Below are 21,818 nucleotides of genomic sequence, written 5' to 3'. Positions count from 1 at the left end.
CTCTTTAACTCAATAATCAATGGTGAAGTTTTCCTTTCCATCTTCTAGGGATTTTCCATTCTTCATCAAGAAAAAAAGAATGGTAGGAAAATATTTTTAAAATCCTTTATTTGTTTATGTATTGTTGTCATGATTTTATAATCGATAAATGTATACTTTTTTTGTGTGTAAACAAAAAGAATGTGTAAGAAAACAATAAATTAAAAAAGAATTAAAAGGATATTTTTTTTATTTCTAATGTGTAAAATTTGAATTTGATTTTTTGGGTGGCTTCATGAGATTAATATTATTTTTCTCTTTAAAGTCATATGAAACGAGTGACTAGTGAAAAATGATGATTATCCAATTCTTAAAACAATACAGGTGTAAATCAAAAACTTAGTCTTCTGAGCACGATTTTTATTATTTTTTACGCATCCATATCGTAAAATCGTCAAACAAAAGTTCTCCTGGTCTGTTATGATGTGAAAATATGGCTGTTTATAAATTGCCGTGTTTTGAAGCAGTAGCTTTCTCATTGTCACCTTTGCGCAAACAATAAACAAAGAAGCGTGGATATTCAGCACGTGTATAATATGTACAATAAGATTTAATAGTTTATTTTAATGACAGATCCATGTTTTTTACGACAAAGGCCAGGCTGAGTTCACTGCACACGGAAAACATATCGGTGAATTGTAAACTGGAAGCAAACTATTAAAAAAATGTATATTTCTTCTAAATTTGGACAAGTTTTAGAATTTTCTTGAGAAAAATGTATATATACATAAGTTTTATAATAAAAACTAGACATTTAGTTAAAAAATAAACATATGCATCACTTTTTTTTTTTAATTTGTAATTTCATATGACTTTAAGGATGAACTTAGGTGAGGTTTTGGAATAAGTGTCAAATGTTCGGTGTTTTTACATTCGATACAAGGTAAGATATTTTGCCCCATAACTCCTATTTGTCTTTTAACATAAGACTTAATAGCTCATTAATGATCATTTTATAAAATTTAAGCAGGTTCTTGATTTTCTTTCTTTTGATTTGACACCCAAATATTACCAAAGCAAATATAAGGTCCGAGTCAGCCTTTTTCCCGCCATATTTTAAAAATCGAATATCTCGAAAAGGAGCTCCATGACCTATCAACATTGTTCAGCTTATTTTGATCGTTAACTAATATTCTTCCAGCTTAAAGTATCAATTTTAAATTCTTGATTTATTTCATTTTATCTTATATCACCTAAGTACATCCTTAAGGTCTGATTTAATAGTTATCCGTAAACGTAGTATGAATATAGCATAGTAATTATAATATTCACCTGATTTTATATTTTTGTGGCCATGCTTGCACGATTCTGTAAACACAATTGACAGGCGTTATATCAAATTAAATATAAAATAAATAGTGTTCTATAGATTTTTCTTAATAATTGAGATTAAAATTTGAAAATGCTTATTGGTTTACTTCCACATATTAAGTCATACATAGGAAACAATAAAAAAAAAACGTCTGAAATGAAAGACAACATTTCAAAATAACAGTAAGTAAACAAGACAGAGAAATATATACACTGATCAACATAATCTAACCGAACATTGGAGATGAACTCTAGAGGATAGAAACTGAATCAATAACGTATAGTTGTGCATAAAATCATTATCAATTTGTTAAAAATCTTTGCGATGAACGTAGGATGCTTTCAAAGCATGATATTTTTTCATTTTTTGACTGTATTCACTCGACATCACGTACAGTCAATTTTTCGTAACTAATTTTACTGACAGAATTGACATAAAGAGCTCTTGTCTTGCAACCACTTCATGGCAACTAATTTTACTGACAGAATTGACATAAAGAGCTCTTGTCTTGCAACCACTTCATGGCAACTAATTTTACTGACAGAATTGACATAAAGAACTCTTGTCTTGCAACCACTTCATGATGTCAACCGTTCATATGTGTTCTTATTGTTGCTAAAACATTACTTTTAAACATGCTCTTCTATTGAACTCATAAAGAAAAATTGAGAAAATATTGACATCTTTTGTCTTTTGATCAGATAATGTAATAGGCTTTGTAAATTGAAAAACCAACACTTGTTAAAATATAGTTAAAGTCAAAATATTCTTCGTCAGAAGTTTTATATCCAAATACCAAGTGTCTTAGTTTAATCCTAAAAATTATTTTACTTTTCTTTTAAACCTCATTTATTTTATACCAAAAATGTTTTAAATACGCACACAGTTCAAAGAAGTTCTCATAATCTTCTTTTTCGTGTACAAAAATTACAAAAACTATTGTTTACAATTTTCCAACTGAATAAAAGTTTCTTTGTAGGTAGAATATGTTGTAGTAATTTCCATCTAAACATTATGTTGGCGTTCAAGGAATAAGTGTATGTAGCTATCACAACAAAATTGCATGTTTATCAAGAAGTAAAATCACAAAAATACTGATCTTAGACGAAAATCAATTCGGAAAGTCCATAATCACATGGCAAAATCAAATAACAAAACGCATCAAAAACGAATGGACAAGAACTGTCATAAGCATGCATCTCTTATACGGAACACTGACTCCAAATTTCATTGTTCATTCATAAAGGAGATGTTGTAGGTCTAACAATTTATTCAATTTATCCCAGGTTTATTATTCGCAAAATACTTGACGGAAGACAAAACTAAAAATTTCAAAAGGCTATTGTGATATGTCTGTATTGTTAACAGGCTTTTAAAAATATATATTAATCCTCAAAGTTTTCATCAAAACACTGTGTGACCGGCTGTGTAAACAACATTATATCACCTTATATTACTCCTGGAAATTTGATTATCCGCTACTTTCGACATAAGGATTCATGACAGTTGTTTTTCATTCGTTTGAAGTAATTGAGCTTTTGATTTTTGCCATTGATAAGGGACTTTCCATTTCTAATTTTCTATTTGTTTGGTATGTTTGTTATTTTATGTTTTATAATAAAACTAAAACGAGGTTAATTATAGATCTTTATAGTTACATCAGAAAAAACATTGACCAGTCTCATTATGAGAACATTTGTTTAACGTAGTTCACATAAATCTAGTAGATATTGAATTATTATTTTCCAATACATATTATTTCAATCATCTTGTATTTGTCGAATACGTTTGGGTTTTTTTTTTATTAACTTTGTATACTAGCATAATACGCTTTATTCTCAAATCTTTATTTTTCCCTATGTGTCTATTTTAAAGTGAACTATTTTGAAATCCAGTGTGAAATAATTGCATTCACTATAGAAATGTATATAGAATGACCTACCAGGTTTAAAACATTCCGAAGTATTAAAGCCTCTAATATCTGTAGCATTGGCTAAATATGTGCACTGTCCAGAAAACTCAGTAAGTTTGGTTTGAAGGTCCAACCATTCAATAAAATCAGTCAAATCGCAACATTCCAGTGGGTTGTTATCTACATATCTAAAAGTAATAAAAGTAGATGTTAATATTTAATACTCCTGGGTTTTTTATCTTTATCATGATATTCGGAAAATGTAGATGCATGCGTTAACTCTTTTCATCCAAAACAAAAGTTAAATGCACATGTGGTTTATGTTTTAAAAACAAAGTTATTTCTTTTTATAGTAAAACAAGCAACTTGAAGAATACTAAAAGTTATAATGCTAGAGAAATCGAAAAAAAAGACTGAAAAGATCTAGACGTTTTATGTCGTATATAATGTGGATCATTACAGTATAAAATTAAAGTCATACGTACATCGCTGATATGTTTGTCAGGGACCCAAATATATTGGCTGATATTGTGGTTAATGCATTCGATACTAAAACTCTGACGAAGAAAGAAAATTATTCACAGCGATTTTATATCATATGGTGTTGTCTACCTATTGCAGTCCATTCTTAATTCTGACATATTGCAATTTATTTTATCAAATCAACTGCTTAAACGTTCCGAAATTTAACCCAAGTGCTGAAGAAAACACACAATCCAGTCATCAATTACAAAGTGCTAAAACAAATGCATATTTACAATCCTATGATATTTCAATACCACATAGTGGCTTAGATGAAACTATTGGCTAACCTTATAGGAATATATTTATTGTAAGTGGTTGTTAAAAAGGTAAATTGTTAAAATGGCTGAACATATGATAAATTGTTATTATATGCTGAACATATAAAAGGTCAAAATGTTAGACATAAAAGTTTAGAGTAAACGGTTCGATGGGAGAACAACATTCGTTTTTCCTGAAATATTCAAGATTAATTTGTAAAACAAGTCTCAATTTGAAGATATAAGTAGTTTTGAACATAGAATATACATACACTTCGATAAGGGTAACATTCACTACAAACTGCTCAGAGTCTGAAATGACCAGTTTTTGTGCTCGACCAGTATAATCGAGCACACATTTTACTTGACTAGTCTCGACATTGTCTCGACTGTACTTAACTGTACTTAAGTGTACTCGACTAGGTCTCCACTTTACTTAATTAGTCTGATTCAGTACTTGATGTTATCTTTTAAGTCTGAAATGGTCTTGACCAAGGCTCGACCTGTCTCGACCTGTCTTGATTATTCTGACCTGTCTCGATTAGTCTCGACTCAGTCTCAACTAGTCTCGTCCTGTCTCGACTAGTCTTGACCTTCAAATTTATTTTTGACTGGTGTAAATCAGCATCTTACTAAATAAATATTGATCGTACAAAATTCAAGCTTATTAGGTAGTTTGATTTATTGCTGAGAAATGAAAGAATTTAATTTTACAATAGGAAAAATTCAAAATTATTATATAAATTCAGATAGGCATCTTTAACTTTTTTCATAACTTTTTCAAATCAACTTGGATTTCATCAACTATGCAGCTATCTTAGATATATATTAAGCTTATTGAATCCCATGTCATTTAGTTTTTTATTGAATTGGTGTTAAATTTAAGAATTAAAGTAATCTTGGTAAAAAAAGCTAGGATTTGCAATTCGGACAAAATATAGATAGTACACTTTAATTTTTTTTTAATAACTTTTTTCAAATCAACTTAGATTTTCATTAAACTATGCAGCTATCTTAGATATATATTAAACTTACCGAATCCCAGTTCATTTTGTTTTTTGTTGTACTGCTGTTACATTTAAGAATTAAATTAATCTAGGTCAAATAAGCTAGAATTTGCAGTTCGAACAAAATAGAGATAGTACACTTTAATTTTTTTAATAACTTTTTCAAATCAACTTGGATTTTCTTCAAACTATAAAGCTATCTTCGATATATATTAAGCTTACTGAATCACAGGTCTTTTTGTTTTTTGTTGGATTGCTGTCAAATTTAAGAATTAAATTAATCTAGGTTAGAAAAGCTAGAATTTGTAGTTGGAACAAAATAGAGATAGTACACTTTAACTTTTTTTAATAACTTTTTTCAAATCAACTTGGATTTTCTTCAAACTATACAGCTATATTAGATATATATTAAGCTTACTGAATCCCAGGTTGTTAGGAAGTTTGGTGTATTGCTGTCAAATTTAAGAATTAATTGAATCTAGGTCAAAAAAGCAAGGATTTGCAGTTTGGACAAATAGAGATAGTACACTTTAATTTTTTTTCATAACTTTTTCAAATCAACTTAGATTTTCATAAAACTATCTTTGCAATAAATTGATCTTACTGAATCATATGTTGTTATTTAGTTTGGTGTTTTTCTGTCAAATTTAAGAATTTAATTAATCTAGGTCAAAAAGCTACGATATTAGAAATGTATCTTACCTCATAATTTGGGAAAAAGTATATATAAAATAGTTATTTATAATTCCTTTTTGATATATATTATATAAATATATCAAAAAGGGATAAAACATTTAAGAAATTATCTAAATAGTTCTTCTGATTTGTGGTGATTTATAAAGCAATACCTTCTGTTTGGGGTAAACTTATTAAACACGTCACATCTACCAGAGAGTGTTAAATTTTAAATATCATTTATTCAAAGTTGCAACATTCTATTAAATCTAAATCGAAAGGCCTTTTTAATTCATTGGATAAGTAATACATGAGTTTCAAAAAAGTAGGGCTTTCTTTTTACCTGCAAACTCACGGGAACTGATGTAATTAAAGCATGTATAGTACCATGTCATTAAATTTGACAAACAAATATTTTAAGATTTGATTAAAATACATTTTTACTGTAAATTTGGAACACATTTCTTTTTTAAAAAGGTTATCGAGGATTGTTATGAAAGTTTATGATATTGATGTTTTGTTTTAACAAAAAAAAGGAGTCTTTTTGAAGCTATTTCATAACTTTTTCAAATCAGCTTGGATCATAATGAAACTTTTCAGCTATCTTTATTATATATTTTTCATACAAAAACCAAGATTGTTTTGTATGTTGGTGTTTTGCTGTCAAATTTAATGACCTATTTTGGTAAAGACTGTAATATAATTTTCAGTTTTGACAAAATTCAGATAGATACCTATAATTTAGATATTTAAATTTGACAGCAATAAACTAAATTACCAAATAACCTGTTTTTGTAAGAATAATATACAATAAAGATTGCTATAGAATTGAATGAAAATCCAAGTTGCTTTGAAATAATCTAAAGTGTTCTATCTGAATTTTATCTGAACTGCAAATTGTAGCTTTTTTTTTACCTACATCAATTTAATTCTTTAATTTTTTAGCAAAACTACAAATAACATAATGACTTGTGATTCAGTAAGATCAATATATTACTAAGATATATATAGTTTAAAGAAAATCTAAGTTGATTTGAAAAAGTTATTAAACAAATTAAAGTGTACTATCTCTATTTTGTCCAAAACTGCAATTCCTAGCTTTTTTTCCCTAGATTAATTTAATTCTTAAATTTGACAGCAATACACCAAACTTCATAACAACATTGGATTCAGTACGATTAATACATCACCAAGGTAGCTGTATAGTTTGAAGAATATCCAAGTTGATTTGAAAAAGTTATGAAAAAAATTAAAGTGTACTATCTCTATTTTGTTCGAACTGCAAATTCTAGCTTTTTTTACCTAGACTAATTTAGTTCTTAAATTTGACAGCAACATAACAAAACACAAAATGACCTGGGATTCAGTAAGCTTAATATATATCTAAGATAGCTGCATAGTTTGATGAAAATCCAAGTTGATTTGAAATAGTCATAAAAAAAATAAAGATGCCTATTTGTATTTATATAATAATTCTTATTTTTACCTATTGTAAAATTCTTAATTTCACAGCAATAAATCAAACTACCTAATAAGCTTGAGTTTTGTAAGATCAATATTTAATTAAGTTAGATGGACTGATTTACAAAAGTCAAAAATAAATTTTAAAGTCAAGACAAGTGGAGACAGGTCGAGACAGGTCGAACCTTGGTCAAGACCATTTCAAACTAAACAAATATCATAAAGTACTGAATCAGACTAATTAAGTAAAGTCGAGACCTAGTCAAGTAGACTTAAGTACAGTTAAGTACAGTCGAGACAATGTCGAGATTAGTCAAGCTTAAAAACTGGTCAATTCAGACTCTGAGCAGTTTGTAGTGATTAGAAAAACAATCTTGGGTTAAACTTCTTCATCTATTGTTATTCAAATACTTAAAAAACATAACAATAATTTGTGTAAATATAATTTCCTTTTAGTTTGAAAGGTGTGTTCTTTTCAATAGTATCCATATGTAAAGCGATCACAACATTTCTGATGAAGTGTAACTTTTCTCGTTTAGAGATAATGGTTAGATCTGGGAGGGGGGTAACTTGCAACTATTATTTATTGTTACATAAAACATTCTATACATTCCTATTACAGTGAATTCAAAATAAACTAACATTGTCCACAAGCACAAGCACAGGACACGGAAAACTTGACGTATGAAGCTACCTTGATTTTTATAACAAGACCAACACGATGAGTCGACAATGGTGTTATTTCTTGTTGTATAAGAACAAACCTTGAACTTATTCGACGAAGTTTTGCCCTCAGGATTTGATAGAGATCGCGACATCCCAGAGGCGATATTTCAAAATCAAAGCTATATTCTGTCTTCCTTTGAATATATAGTAGTACCTTTTTTCAATTATCGGACACCATCATTATTTAAGTTTAGATTAACTATAAACGTTCCAACGTTGATACAACCTTCCATGTATAAATGTAGAGTATTTTATACAAATATGTGTTTCGAAAACTGTGCTAACAGAAAAGTCAAAATTCATTTTATTTAACTTAAACATTTTTAACAACAAAAGTCCTAGTCAATGAAATCATACCAAGAGGTAAAATGTGTATTATACTTACAATAACTGAAGCTTAGTGTTCGACGAAAATAAGTCTGTTGGTAAACCGCTTATACTATTGTAAGCCAAAGTTCTGGAAAATATTTTCAATGGTTTTTGTTCAAATAGGGTATACGAATCACTGATAACTTAACAAAGATACTAAGATACCTATTCATTAAGCGATCATACTGTTTGTTTAAGATAAATTAAATTATTTTATTTAATAATTATTGGTTTGATGACAGATTCTGTTTTTTTCTCAAAAAACATTGTTTTTACTCTACGACCTTCTACACTTCATATTCTTTATATACATAGAATTACTTCTTAATCACAAACAAACAAATTATTTGATAGTCTATTTTCCGACGGAATATAGATTTAAATAATCTTTCAAAACTCTGAAAAAGTCTCTGAAAAATAAAAGTAATTGGTGATGAAAATATAAGATATTTTTTAGGTAAAAAGATCATACTCAACCTGCCAAACAGACTTTGAATAAATTTTGATAAATTAACAATAACCACTTCCCTTTTCTGTATCTTTAACGGGAAGCTCAATACCAAAATACAAAACAGATAATTTTTCATTTCCTATTGTTAACTATCCATTTTTAGATGGTGACGTTCCCTTGTCATCATCTTATGGTTTATATATATATCTCAACTCGCTCGATTCGATAGTGTATGTAACAACGTATTTGATTTTAACGAAATAAATCTCTGTATTACTGAAAAATATTTCAACAGGGTTTTCGGTATCACAAACTAGTCAAAATTTTTACTAAATTTTATCATCAATACAAGGACATCATTTGTAAATATAAATCAACATGCCGACATCTTGTTCAGGTTTTTCAGATCCAATCTGTTATGGTAGTATTCTTTACAAAGCACATTTATCTTTTGATGGTATGATTTAAACCCCTAACAGGAGGGATTGTACTTGATTATCTTATGATGCAGACACAGTTTTTCAATCAGTACAAAAGAGGTATGCAGCTGGCATGTCAGTAACTGCTAGTAGTCCTTCGTTAATCTATATATCATTGTCATTTTTTTCAGTTTCTTCTTTTACCTATTCTGACAATATATATTGTGTGTAAGTTTTTTCTACATTGGCTAAATATATAGAGGGAGGGTTGAGATCTCACAAAACATGTCTAACCCCGCAGGAATTTTGCGACTGTGACTTTCCTTTGTAAGTTTTGTATGAATTTTAATTTTAGTTCATTTACATTTTTTGAAGTTAAGTATAATGAACATTTTCAATGAACTAGCACACTTCTATAGTCAGTGGCCAGTTTTTCTCAATGCAATGAGAATTCATTGGTGGACTTCGGCTGGTATCTACGCTTTAGTTGGATTGTTGTCTCGTTGACATTTTTCCCCATTTTCGTTCTTAATTTTATTTATGAACATCACAATTTCGCAAAATGAACATTATTTCACTTTTCATTTTAGAAAATATTTGTTCGATGACAAAAGTAGATTAATCTACTAAATTCACAATTAACTGTATGTACTACTGCTAAAAGAAAAATCCGTACATTTCTATGCCGGAAATATAAAATTGTAGAATGTGTCCAATATTGGACTATAAAGATATGGAAAAATTAGTATATCGCATAATAAACTTTAAAGCTTCTGATGTACGACCATGATATATATATCATTCGAAATTTTTTAAAGCAATATTACAAAAATATACAGTGGTTGTTGATTGGGTTCATAGTGTTTTTGTTTATATTATATAGATTAGACCGTTGGTTTTTCTGTTTGACTGATTTATCACTAGTCATTTGAGGGGCCCTTAATAGCTTGCTGTTAGATGTGAGCCGAGGTTCTGTGTTGAAGACCGTACTTTGACCTATACTGTTTATTTTTACAAATTGTGGTGACATGGACTGAAATTTGTATCATTGGCACCCATATCAAATCTTCTTATATCTATGAAAAAGAATAACAAAATTTATTCACAATATCTGAGGGAGTTGAAACCTACACATCTAAATAATTTCTAATAATTAACAATAAGGAATCTGAGAATAAAACGTTATAAAGACAAACAAAGCTCTAACTCCTGATCTGTTGATACTATTGATACAAATTAAGGTAATATGTTGAAAGATTGATTGTATTACGGGACCGACACATTGATGCTCATCTTCAACCTTGCTAGTTATCTTATTCACAATCCAAAAAACATTGCATCTGAATAAGACACATTGTTCGAATTCCAACTAGTATTTTGTATAATTCCGTAATCCGACTTTTGTCACGGGCAAACAGCTAAATAAGTATGAGGAGCCTCCGTCTTGGACTTAATATACTTTATTTGTCACTTGATGTGAGCTTGATAATAGCGAATCACAAACTTCATTTGAAGCTATACTAAAAATTTTTTTTTTAAGTTAAATATGCAGTGAACTTACATAGCCGCCAGGTTTATATTTGAGGAAAACAAATCTGCTGGTAAACTGCTTAAAGAATTGTTAAAAAGTTGTCTGGAAAAAAAACAAAAATGATTTCTTTTAAATAAGTTCATCTCAGGTTTACAATTCATACAAAACAACATGTAAGGCGATCTTGGTAATCAAAATGAAAAAATACTCCTCTCGTTTGAAATTATTTTATAATAGGATTGGTTTTTTTAATCATCATCTTTCGGAAATTACTTATTTATTGAGACCTAAAAGACCTAAAATAGATTATGTTTAAAGTAAAATGGTAAAAATTCAAACTTGCTATTTTTAGAACCGTTTATGTTCCAAAAAGTATCCTTTAAATTAAAGTTGTATGTTCAAAACTAAATTATAAAAACTCCATTTGAAACTTTGTGTTGATGTAAAACATGCAGTAAAGGTAACATATACGTGTATGGACATTCTCACGAATTTTTTATCCACGTATTAGGCGATAATAGTATCAATAATAAATGAATTTATTTTCTATCGACAACTTCTTGTCCTTCAAGTGTACAGGTTAACTTGACATCAACAAAGATATCTTAAAATGGCAAACTGCTTAAAATAACAGAATCTAAATTTTTGCAAAAAAAAACAACTTTCAATTTTATGTGCTGAAATAGTTTACATAAGTAGTCTGTTTCCATTCAAAATGTGATGTGTCTTAGTGATAAGTACTATCACAAAAATTGTGTTTATTGTTGTTTTGTAGACGACATAAAATTTAAACAGCGCGTGTTGGATTGGCTCATGTAAACCAATATCAGAAATTCATAAGACATGTATTGCTAATTTGAGACTTAGTTTAGTTTAAACACATTTATTTACAGTGGATTGGGAAACAAGTTTTGCAACTTATATTAATCCCTTTCCACTTTGCGGGTGCGAGTGCTGCCTTGTAGCGGCATTAGCCTACTCTTTTTCGAAATCTACAAGGGTGTCTTTAACGTGCAAGAGATATGGCTCTCTCTTAACACGGGTCCGCCATTTATCGTCCACTTCTGACGGACAATAATCGTTTCCTCAAGACCATACTCGCAAATTGTGTCAAGATGCAGCCGAAAATTGAGTTCCTGAAATTTTCATCCCGAACGAGAATCGAACCAGGAACCTTTGTGTTAGTAGTCCGATTCACTAACCATTACACCACGGCTCTCTCTTAGCAATCATTTTCATTTTAGAATAGTTGGTTCGATGGGAGAACAACATTCGTTTCTCCTGAAATCTTCATTTACTGTATGCATTGATGTTTTCTGAAATATGCTATCTAATACTCAGGAAAACATTTTCAATGTTCTGTGTTCAAATAGGGTATATGAATCACTGATAACTTAAAAGACCTAGCGATTGTTATTTCTAGTTGTATAAGAACAAACTTTGAACTTAATCGACCACGTTTTGCCCTCAGGTTTTGATAGAGATCACGAGAACACAGATGCGATCTTTCAAAATCAAAGCTATATGCTCTCTTCCTTTTAATAAGTGATAACAATTGGTAACTTTTTCAATTATTGGACACCAAAATTGTTCTAGTTTAGATCAACTATCAACGTTCTAACGATGTATTGAATAATGGTGACCGAATTCCATACAAATATATGTTTCTAAAACAGTGCTCACACAGAACCCTAAAATCATTTTAAGTTAACTTCAATCTTAAAAACATATACTTACATAACCTGAAGCTTGGTATTCATAGAAAACAATTCTGGTGGTAAACTGTTTAACATATTGGAATTCAAGTCTCTGCAAAACATTTCCAAAGGTTTACGAAACACTGATAACTAAACTGTGTTAAAATAAGTTCATCTCAGTTTTAACAATTCATACAAATCAATTTGTTCGGCGACCTTAGTATTCATAATGAAACAAGAATGTGTCCCCAGTACACAGATGCCCCAGTCGCATTATCATTTTCTATGTTCAGTGGACCGCCAAACTGGGGTAAAAACTCTAATTTGGCATTAAAATTAGAAAGATCATATCATAAGAGAACATGTGTACTAAGTTTCAAGTTGATTGGTCTTCAACTTTATCAAAAACTACCTTGACCAAAAACTTTAACCTGAAGCGGGGCGAACGGACGAACGAACAGACGCACGAACGGACAGACGCACGAACGGACACACAGACAAGAAAACATAATGCCCCACTACTATCGTAGGTTGGGCATAATAAAACTTTTCTAGTAAGAAATTGTTGGATCCTAGGAATATCTTATTTAATCATCGTCTTTTGGAAATTCTTTATCTATTGAGACATAAAAGACCTGAAAGTGTTTATTTTTAATGTAAAATGATAACAATTCAAAGATGCTTTTTTAGAATTATTAAACTCACATATACGTTAGGTTAATGGTTGATGAAAACAACTCTGGTGGCAAACTGCTAAGATTAGTGCGTTCTAAATATCTGAAAAACATATAAATAATTTGTTTTGTATCAGTTCATCTGCGTTTGAACAATTTATACTTAATCAACGCGAAGGCGATCTTATTGTTTCTATCTTTCTTATTCACAATCAAAGACATATAATCTGAATAAGACATATTGTTCTTATTCCAATCGAACTAGTTTTTACCAGTAGTATAATTACGTCATACATCTTTTGTGACGGACAAACAGTTAAATAAATTATAACTCCGGTATAAGAAGTCTCCATCTTGGACTAAATATACTATATCTAGATCTGTCACTTGATGTAAGCATGAGAATAGCGAATCACAAATTTCATTTGAAGCTATACTAAAGAGTTTTTTAAAGTTAAATATGCAGTGAACTTACATAGCCTCTAGGTTTATGTTAAATGAAAACAACTCTGCTGGTAAACTGCCTAAAGCATTGTTGTTAAAACTTCTGGAAAAAATAAAAATGGTTGGTATTAAAATAAGTTCATTTCAATTATAAACTGTACAAATCAACGTGTAAGGCGATCTTGGTAATTACAATGAAAAACAACTCCTTTTGTGATTAATTGTTTGATGATAAAAATAGGTATTTTTTAATCCTCATCTTTTGGAAATTCATTATATATTGAGACCTAAAAGACCTGAAAGAGATTATGATTAATGTAAACTCGTAACAATTCAAGGGTGCTACTTTTATAACCGTCTATGTTCCGAGAAGCTTCCTTTCAATTTAAGTTGTTTGTTCAAAAATAAATTCTGAAAAAAAACATTTGAAGTTTTGTGTTGATGTTAATAGTGCAGTTAAAGTAATGATGGGCATTATCATGGATTTTTATGCTACTTTCTACAATTATTTTTTTAATCATATTAAGAGGTTAACTTGATATCATACTTACATAGCCAGAAGCTTGATGTTGGACGAAAACAATTCTGATGGTATACTGCTTAAACTATTAGAATCCAAATTTCTGGAAAACATTTTGAATTGTGACTTTTTACTGTATGACCTTCTACACTTCATGTTGCTTAAATACATTGAATTACTTTTAATCACAAACAAGCAAATTATTTAATAGCCTATTTCCCGACAGAATATAAATTCATTTGATCTTGAAAACTCAAATACCTGAAAGAATATCAATGACTGATGTTGAAAAATAAAATATGTTTTAGTTAAAACAATTCATACTTAATCCACGTATCAATTTCGTACGATTAACATTATTTCACTTTTTTTTTAGAAATAATTGTTCAATGACAAAAGTAGATTTATCTACCAAATTAATCATTAACGTATATACTACTGCTAAAAGAAAACTCTTTACAGTTATATGCCGGAGATATACAAATGTTGAAAGTGGTAAAATTTCTTCTGGCAATATTTGGAAACCTTAGTATAAGGCATAATAAATTTTAAAGCCAATCATATATGGATCATGATATATAAGTATTTCAAGATCTTTTTAAGCAATATGATAAAAATAGACAGTGGTTGTCGGGGATTGATGGGGTTCAATAGCGTTTCTCGTTTTTTTAATAGATAAGGCCGTTGGTTGTCCTGTTTGAATGGTTGAATGATTTTAAGGGTTCTTTATAGCTTGCTGTTTGGTGTGAGCCAAGGCTTCGTGTTGCAGACAGTACTTTGACCTATAACGGTTTACTATTACAAATGGTGGTAGCTTGGATAGATATTTGTCTCATTGGCACTCATACCACATCTTCTTAAATCTATGAAAAAGAATTAAACAAAAATATCTAGAGGTCACTTTACCTGAGGGATTTGGAGCCTACACATCTAAATAATTTCAAAATTTTAACAATAGGGAATCAAAAAATAAAACAATATACATACTGTCAAAGATCGAACTGATGAGCTGATGATACTCTTTATAATAATGATTGATTGATTTGTTGTGTTCTAATGCCACTTTTAAGCGCTATTTCGTGGTGGTCAGTTTTTATGGTTAATCGAAGCCCGGCGAAAACCACCGATCTCCGATAGAAAAACTGAAAATTCTAGTCAATTAAGATTAAAGTCGAATGTACAAGCACGAGCGGGATTCGTACTCACAACCTCGGTGTTGACTGACTGGTGATTACAGTAGCGAAACCACTTAGACCACTTGGCGACGAGCCTCCCCTTGATTGAAATAAAAGTAATATGTAGAAACATTGATTGTATTACAGGACCGACTAACTGAGGCTCATCTTTAAACTTGCTAGCTTTCTTAGTCACAATCCAAAGACATATTATTTTAATCAGAGACATTGTTCTTATTTCAAACTAACTAGTATTTATTCTAATTCCGTAATACGACTTTTGTGGCGTACAAACAGCTTAATAAGTTATAATTCCCGTATAATATGTCTCCGTCTGGGACAAAATGGACGAAATATGTCACTTGAGGTGAGCACGAATTAGCGAATCACAAATTTCATTTAAAGCTATACTTAAAGGTAATTAAAAGTTAAATATATAGTAAACTTACATAAATTTCAGGTTAATGTTTCTGGAAAACAACTCTACTGGAAGGCTGCTTAAAGCATTGTTTGAAAGAACTCTGGAAAAATATAAATGATTTGTTTTAAAATAAGTTCATCTCAGATTTAACAATTAATACAAATCAACGTGTAAGCTGATCTAAGTAATTATAATGAAAAATAATTCCTATCGTTAAAAATTGTTGATGATAGGAATTTTCTTTTAAATCGTCATCTTTTTTTAAAAATTCCATATCTATTTAGAACTAAAAGACCGGAAAGAGATTATGTGCAATGTAAAATGGTAAATATTTTTTAAAATGCTACTTTTAGAACCTTCTATGTTAGAAGAACAAAATTTCTTCATATAAGTTGTATTGATTTGGCTTTTTAACTATTTTGATCTGAGCGTCACTGATGAGTCTTATGTAGACGAAATGCGCGTCTGGCGTATAAAATTATAATCCTGGTACTTTTGATAACTATTGTATAATTTATGAAAAAAAACTCAACTTGAAGTAGTTGCTGATGTTAAATCTGGACTTAGTTTACATATAATCAATGGTTTGTGTTTGATTTATTGATTAATTGTTTGTGTTTAAAGGCCACTTTAATCGCCACTTTTGTGCAGTTTTGTAGCGGTAAGTTTTTATTAGTGGAGGTAGCCGGATTGTCGGTTCGTGTTTGGTGAAAACATGGTTGTAAACTGCCAAGAGTATTGCTAGTAAAAATCTGGAAAATATATAAATGATTTGTGTTAAATCAGTTTATCTGATTCTTAACAATTCATACTTACTCAACGCGTGTTGCAATCTAAGTTTCATAATGAATAAATACTCTTCTAAATCGACGAACTATTGCCCTTGAAGAGTGCAGGCGATAATGACACCCAAAATTATATTTTGAAATGGTTTACTGCTTAAAATATCAGAATCAAAATTTTTGCTGTTGATGTAATAGATTTTTCCTTAGTTTGTGAACTAACATTTAAATACCATATACCTTTATACGATATCACAATGTTTATTATCAATCATGTAACATTCAACTTGAACTATTGGTTAAATGTAAAGACAGAAATTTTTTATTTGAAATCTCTATGTTCTAAATATGCCGTAGGGCGTATTACATAAAATGGAGAATTGAAATTGGGAATGTGTCAAAGAGACAACAACCCGACCATAGAACAGACAACAGCAGAAGGTCACCAACAGGTCTTCAATGCAGCGAGAAATTCCCGCACCCGGAGGCGTCCTTCAGCTGGCCCCTAAACAAATATATATATACTAGTTCAGTGATAATGAACGCCATAATAAACTCCAAATTGTACACAATAAACTAAAATTAAAAATAATACAAGACTAACAAAGGCCAGAGGCTCCTGACTTGGGACAGGCGCAAAACTGCGGCGGATTTAAACATGTTTTTTGAGATATCTACCTCCCCCTATACCTCTAGCCAATGTAGAAAACTAAACGCAAAAAAAATGAACATATCAGAAAGAATATCCTTATGGTCGGTAAAATAGGATGCTTATTCTGCAAATCTTTGTAAAAACTACTATTTTTTTTTTGCTGTATATAGGTTCTTCTCTTGGTGTCATGATTGCCCATAAAAAAGTCCTCCCTACGGTCAGTCTTTCATTTGATCAACTCTGACACCTCTCGGTGGTGTGTTCTACGACAAAGAAAATATTGATATATGCATTAGCTATAACTGATTTCATTTCGAAAAAAAATTTTGGAACATAAGGATTTCAAATAAAAAAAATCCATCTTTACATTTAACCAATATTTCACGTTGAATGTTACATGACTGATAATAAACATTTTGATATTGTATAGGGTATATGGTATTTAAATGTATTTTTTAACCTGTGCTTGATGTAAAATATAAATTCAAGTTACACTTTAGAAAGGTTTTTGTTTGTTATAAACAGCAAAAAATCAATTGTTAAGAGTTATTGTTACCAAAGGATTCGAAAAAAAAATTTTTTAGACAGTGTTTTGGGAACTATCGTAATCTACGTTTCTATATGTTAAATACAAATATGTTATTCCTATATCATTCTTTGTCAAACAAGAATCTTATTCTTCAGTATTGTTTAAGATTTTAATGCATCTTTTTTAATTGTATTGGGGGAATTGCTGATTGTGGCCTTTTTGTGTGAGGCGCGGAAGCTACAAATAAAGAAATACAAGTTATTTCAAACTTTCTGTTTGTTTTTCTGTACATTGTTTTGGCGTTCTCTGTGGAAGTAGGTGCAGACAAGATCAATTTTGAATGTTAAACTTTTTTCTAAAAAGAAAACATCATTCTAAAATATCTCACGACTGTTGTAGTCAATGAAAAGAATGGATTCGGATGAAATACACATGTATTGTATTAGGCTAAATTAAACCAAATTTGACTTAAAGAGAAGTTATTCAAGAAATGTCATCAGAATGTAATCCTTGTAGTCACTTTATTTATATCTGTTTGATAGTATGCATTATATATAAAAATAAGAAGATGTATTATGATTGTCAATGCGAAAGCACTCCACAAGAGACCAAATGACACGGATATTAATAACTATAGGTCGCTGTCCGGCTTTCAACAATGAACAAAACCCATACCGCATAGTCAGCTGTAAAAGAGAACGAAATGACAAGTGTAACACAATTAAATCAAAAAAAGTAACGCTATTATTGATGTAGAAAATATTGAACGAAAAATATGTATATAAAATAATGTTAAGTTTAACTTAAATTTACTGAGTAACAAAGTAAAATTGGTGTATAAATTTTTCATCATTTTCCTAGCTGTTTTTTTTTTTTTTTTTTTAAATATTTATAATTGAAAAATAAATTACAGTACTGACCCAGGACAAATAAAGGCAACAGTAGTATACCGATGTTCAAAACTCATAAATCGATAGAAAACAAAAAATAAAACAAAAACAGAAAAAAAAACATGACTTCAACCATGCCAACCATGACATTATAAACTAAAAAATGGCCCTGAATTTAACTAAATTGTGTGATAAAGTTGCGAAATTGAGTATAATTCTTTATCATGACAATAAAACTTACATGTATTCCAAAGACACGAGATCAGCAAAAGCATCTTCTGCTAAAGTCGAAATATAATTGTTGTTTAAGTCCCTGAAAAGAAAATTATTAATTATATTAAAGGAAAAATGTATTAAATGTTAATAGTGGGTACAACGCGAGTTTTTGGAATTTAATATATCTGATCTGCATTAAGGTTTTGATTATACACTTTCTGATAGATAAACATCACAAACGGGATCGTGTGTTTGCTGTTAAATACTAGCATGTTCTGTATACATGATTCCTGCATTTCAAAACAGAAACACCTCTGAATTTATTATTTAACAGGTGTTTTAGATTAAAAGACAACGGTTCACTGATAAGATTTTTTAAGGCAAAATGCGCGTCTCGCGAACAACAATTTTTTATCATAGCAACTATGATCACTCTGTTAACAGGTGTGTTACACAGTTGTTCATGAGTTAAAGTCGAAGTGCAGAATGGAAGCAATAGGATTCGTCCCATGTAATAAATTTAAGTGAACTAACTGAATATTTAAAGCAAATGTGACACCAAACTAAACCAGGTACGAACAAAAGGGGATTTACATGGAATACTTTATCAATCTTCCAAATAATAATACCCTTGCAGTGGCTGTCTTTATACTTGTTTTATTGTTAAAATTAATTCAACTGTTGAATAAGTTTTGCTCATGTTGCATTTTTATTAATTCGTTATCGATATGAACTACTATTAACCGTGCGATACCAGTTTTCGAGGATTTCATGGGTAAAGATGAACCAGTATGTTGAACTAGGTAACCGTTAATATAGGCTTGTATGTAGACTTTGGCAAACTTCAGTCCACAGAAAACAATATTTTCGTAATCTATATTTGGATGACCAGAACGTGCCTTTATCATGTTTATATAGAACTGTGCACACATTTGATAATATTATTAATTTGTACATTTTAACTTAGTTGATTCGTTCAGGGATAGTCACATGTTAAACTATATTTTCGAAGGTAGAGAGAAAACGGTGGATAGCAAAATGCATATTGAACAGCAAAAAAGTATATTGCACGGTTATTTTAGAAAACTTTCTTTTGTTCAATATATACTAAATAGTTGCACGTAAATGAATGGTAGTGACTTATAGTTATCACTTTGACTTCACTCTTTCCTATAGAAATCGTACAATAACTCGAGTTTCTTTTGAACAATTTGAATTGATGAGAATTCAAAAAAACATGGTTCCTCAATGAAATAACACATAATAGTTATTGAAGAACTCGTCATTATCGTGATACATATATCACGATAATGACTAGATTTTCATTAACTATTATGTAAATATTATATCGTATTGAATAGAACTTATTGACTTAACCCGACCAAAATCTTCATCTAGATAAAAATTGACACAGAATAGTCTTCCCATTATACAGAACGGTATTAGAAATCCACCTAATTTTTAAAGTAGTCAACTGAGTATTTGAATGAATTCGTAAGCCAACGTGTACACATAACAAACAATATTAAAAATTGTGTGGAGTAGCATACTTACAGATCTGTTGTAGTTATTGGTATATTACTAGGTACTACTGTTAAATTTCTGTCATAACAATCGACTTTTGTGTCTTCGCAATTACATACAGATATTTGTGGTCCACTACATGGCACAGCATTAGTCTGTTTTAATAAACTGACAATCACAATAACTGTAACTACATACAGCATTCTTCCAACTTTCTTTTCTGTATTCCTAAAAGGATTGTTAACCAAGCATGAAAACAGTCAGACACTTATTCTTGCAGAGAAATGCTATATACCGCTGATATGACTGAGTATAGCTAACTGTCAATATACATCCATCAGTTCAAAGTCAAGGACATATGCATATTTCTCAGAAACTATCGAAATAACTTAATATCTCTCTGCCATTTCAGTGTATAAAATAATAAGGTCGTGACTACTCTCATTCGTACAGCCTATTTCGGGGCTAGTTTGGGTCGTGGGACACATGCCAGACATGGAAATTCCCGACCAATACTTCATAGACTTTGAATGTGTGTGTCTCGATATCGTAACACATTCTTTTTCTAGTAGATGAGTTTGACAGCATGCGATACTTTTTTAAATTTCTCAAAAATAAGGTACGTTTAAATCACTTATTAGCTTACTGTAACACGAACAAAAGCTAAATTTTATTCAACCATCCTTCCTTATAGCGTCCATTTCTTTGAATAAGTTTTTCACGTTACTGTTATAAAAAAAACTATGTATCCATTATTTTACGCAAGCGCGTCCGGTGAGACTCGTATTTTTAAAAGATACGCTTCTAAAACTTTTTAAAACATTTGCATATGATGCCATATTTCATTAATTAGCTTCCGAACTTCTAACGACCACCGCAAGTCATTGCAAGTTCCGCGGAGGCATGTGTCTCACCTGTGTCTCGTCCTGTCAGTTTAAAAGTGTAATGTAGATATACAAAATGAGAAAAATACTGAAAATGAAAACAAATCAGACAAGTTTGCCATCTGTTGAAGTCAAACTTTTTGTTATTCTTGATATAATTAGTGTCAGGCGATAACTGCACGATACAAACTAAATCCAATATTGCAAAAATTCAAAGTAAAAAGTAATGATTTTTTTATATTTTAGGGGCGGTTTCATGACTTTTGAAAAGAGAAGAATTTGCCAACGGCTAAAATATATTTGGCCGAATATATTCTAACAAATGATGCAAGCCTCAATAGATGTTCATGATTTTCTTCTTAACTTTCTTGACCGTGGCAACCAGATGGTTTAATCTTTTGTAGAAGGCTGCTTTAATGAGTCTGAAACTCGTGTCTACATTCCTATTTCGAGGTCTCCTCTTAATACCTTCGATGATATGATCAAGACCTCAACACTAACGTGTAAATCAGGTGACTTTGTTAAGGCGCATATAAACCCAGTAAAATTATTTCGTCGTGCTTTAGTTCTTGCTAATGTTCGTAAGAATGTGACTGTAGACAGAATCTTGGCATATCATATTGGTCCCATACCTTCAGTTCTGTTCCATGATGATGGTACCATGTTGAAGTGTTGTAAATCTGATATAATTCACCTCCTTCAAGATGAAATTTGCTCTTCTTTGAA

General features: G+C 30.3%; 1 protein-coding gene across 1 annotated transcript; it reads right to left on the bottom strand.

Annotated features, from left to right (window-relative positions):
- Nucleotides 1–1,228: 1,228 nt before the first annotated feature.
- Nucleotides 1,229–15,712, bottom strand: LOC143074053 (uncharacterized). Its single transcript, XM_076249603.1, has 9 exons — nucleotides 15,644–15,712; nucleotides 14,051–14,122; nucleotides 13,531–13,602; nucleotides 13,087–13,158; nucleotides 12,422–12,493; nucleotides 10,715–10,786; nucleotides 8,300–8,371; nucleotides 3,294–3,451; nucleotides 1,229–1,347 (listed from the first exon to the last, which is right to left on the bottom strand). The coding sequence occupies exons 5-9, from the start codon at nucleotides 12,475–12,477 to the stop codon at nucleotides 1,229–1,231; spliced, it is 477 nt and encodes a 158-aa protein (XP_076105718.1). The 5' UTR covers nucleotides 12,478–12,493; nucleotides 13,087–13,158; nucleotides 13,531–13,602; nucleotides 14,051–14,122; nucleotides 15,644–15,712.
- Nucleotides 15,713–21,818: the final 6,106 nt, after the last annotated feature.

This window comes from Mytilus galloprovincialis, chromosome 5 (assembly GCF_965363235.1).
Source record: "Mytilus galloprovincialis chromosome 5, xbMytGall1.hap1.1, whole genome shotgun sequence".
Lineage (NCBI taxonomy): Eukaryota > Metazoa > Mollusca > Bivalvia > Mytilida > Mytilidae > Mytilus > Mytilus galloprovincialis.
This window is presented reverse-complemented; position numbering and strand designations above follow the sequence as displayed.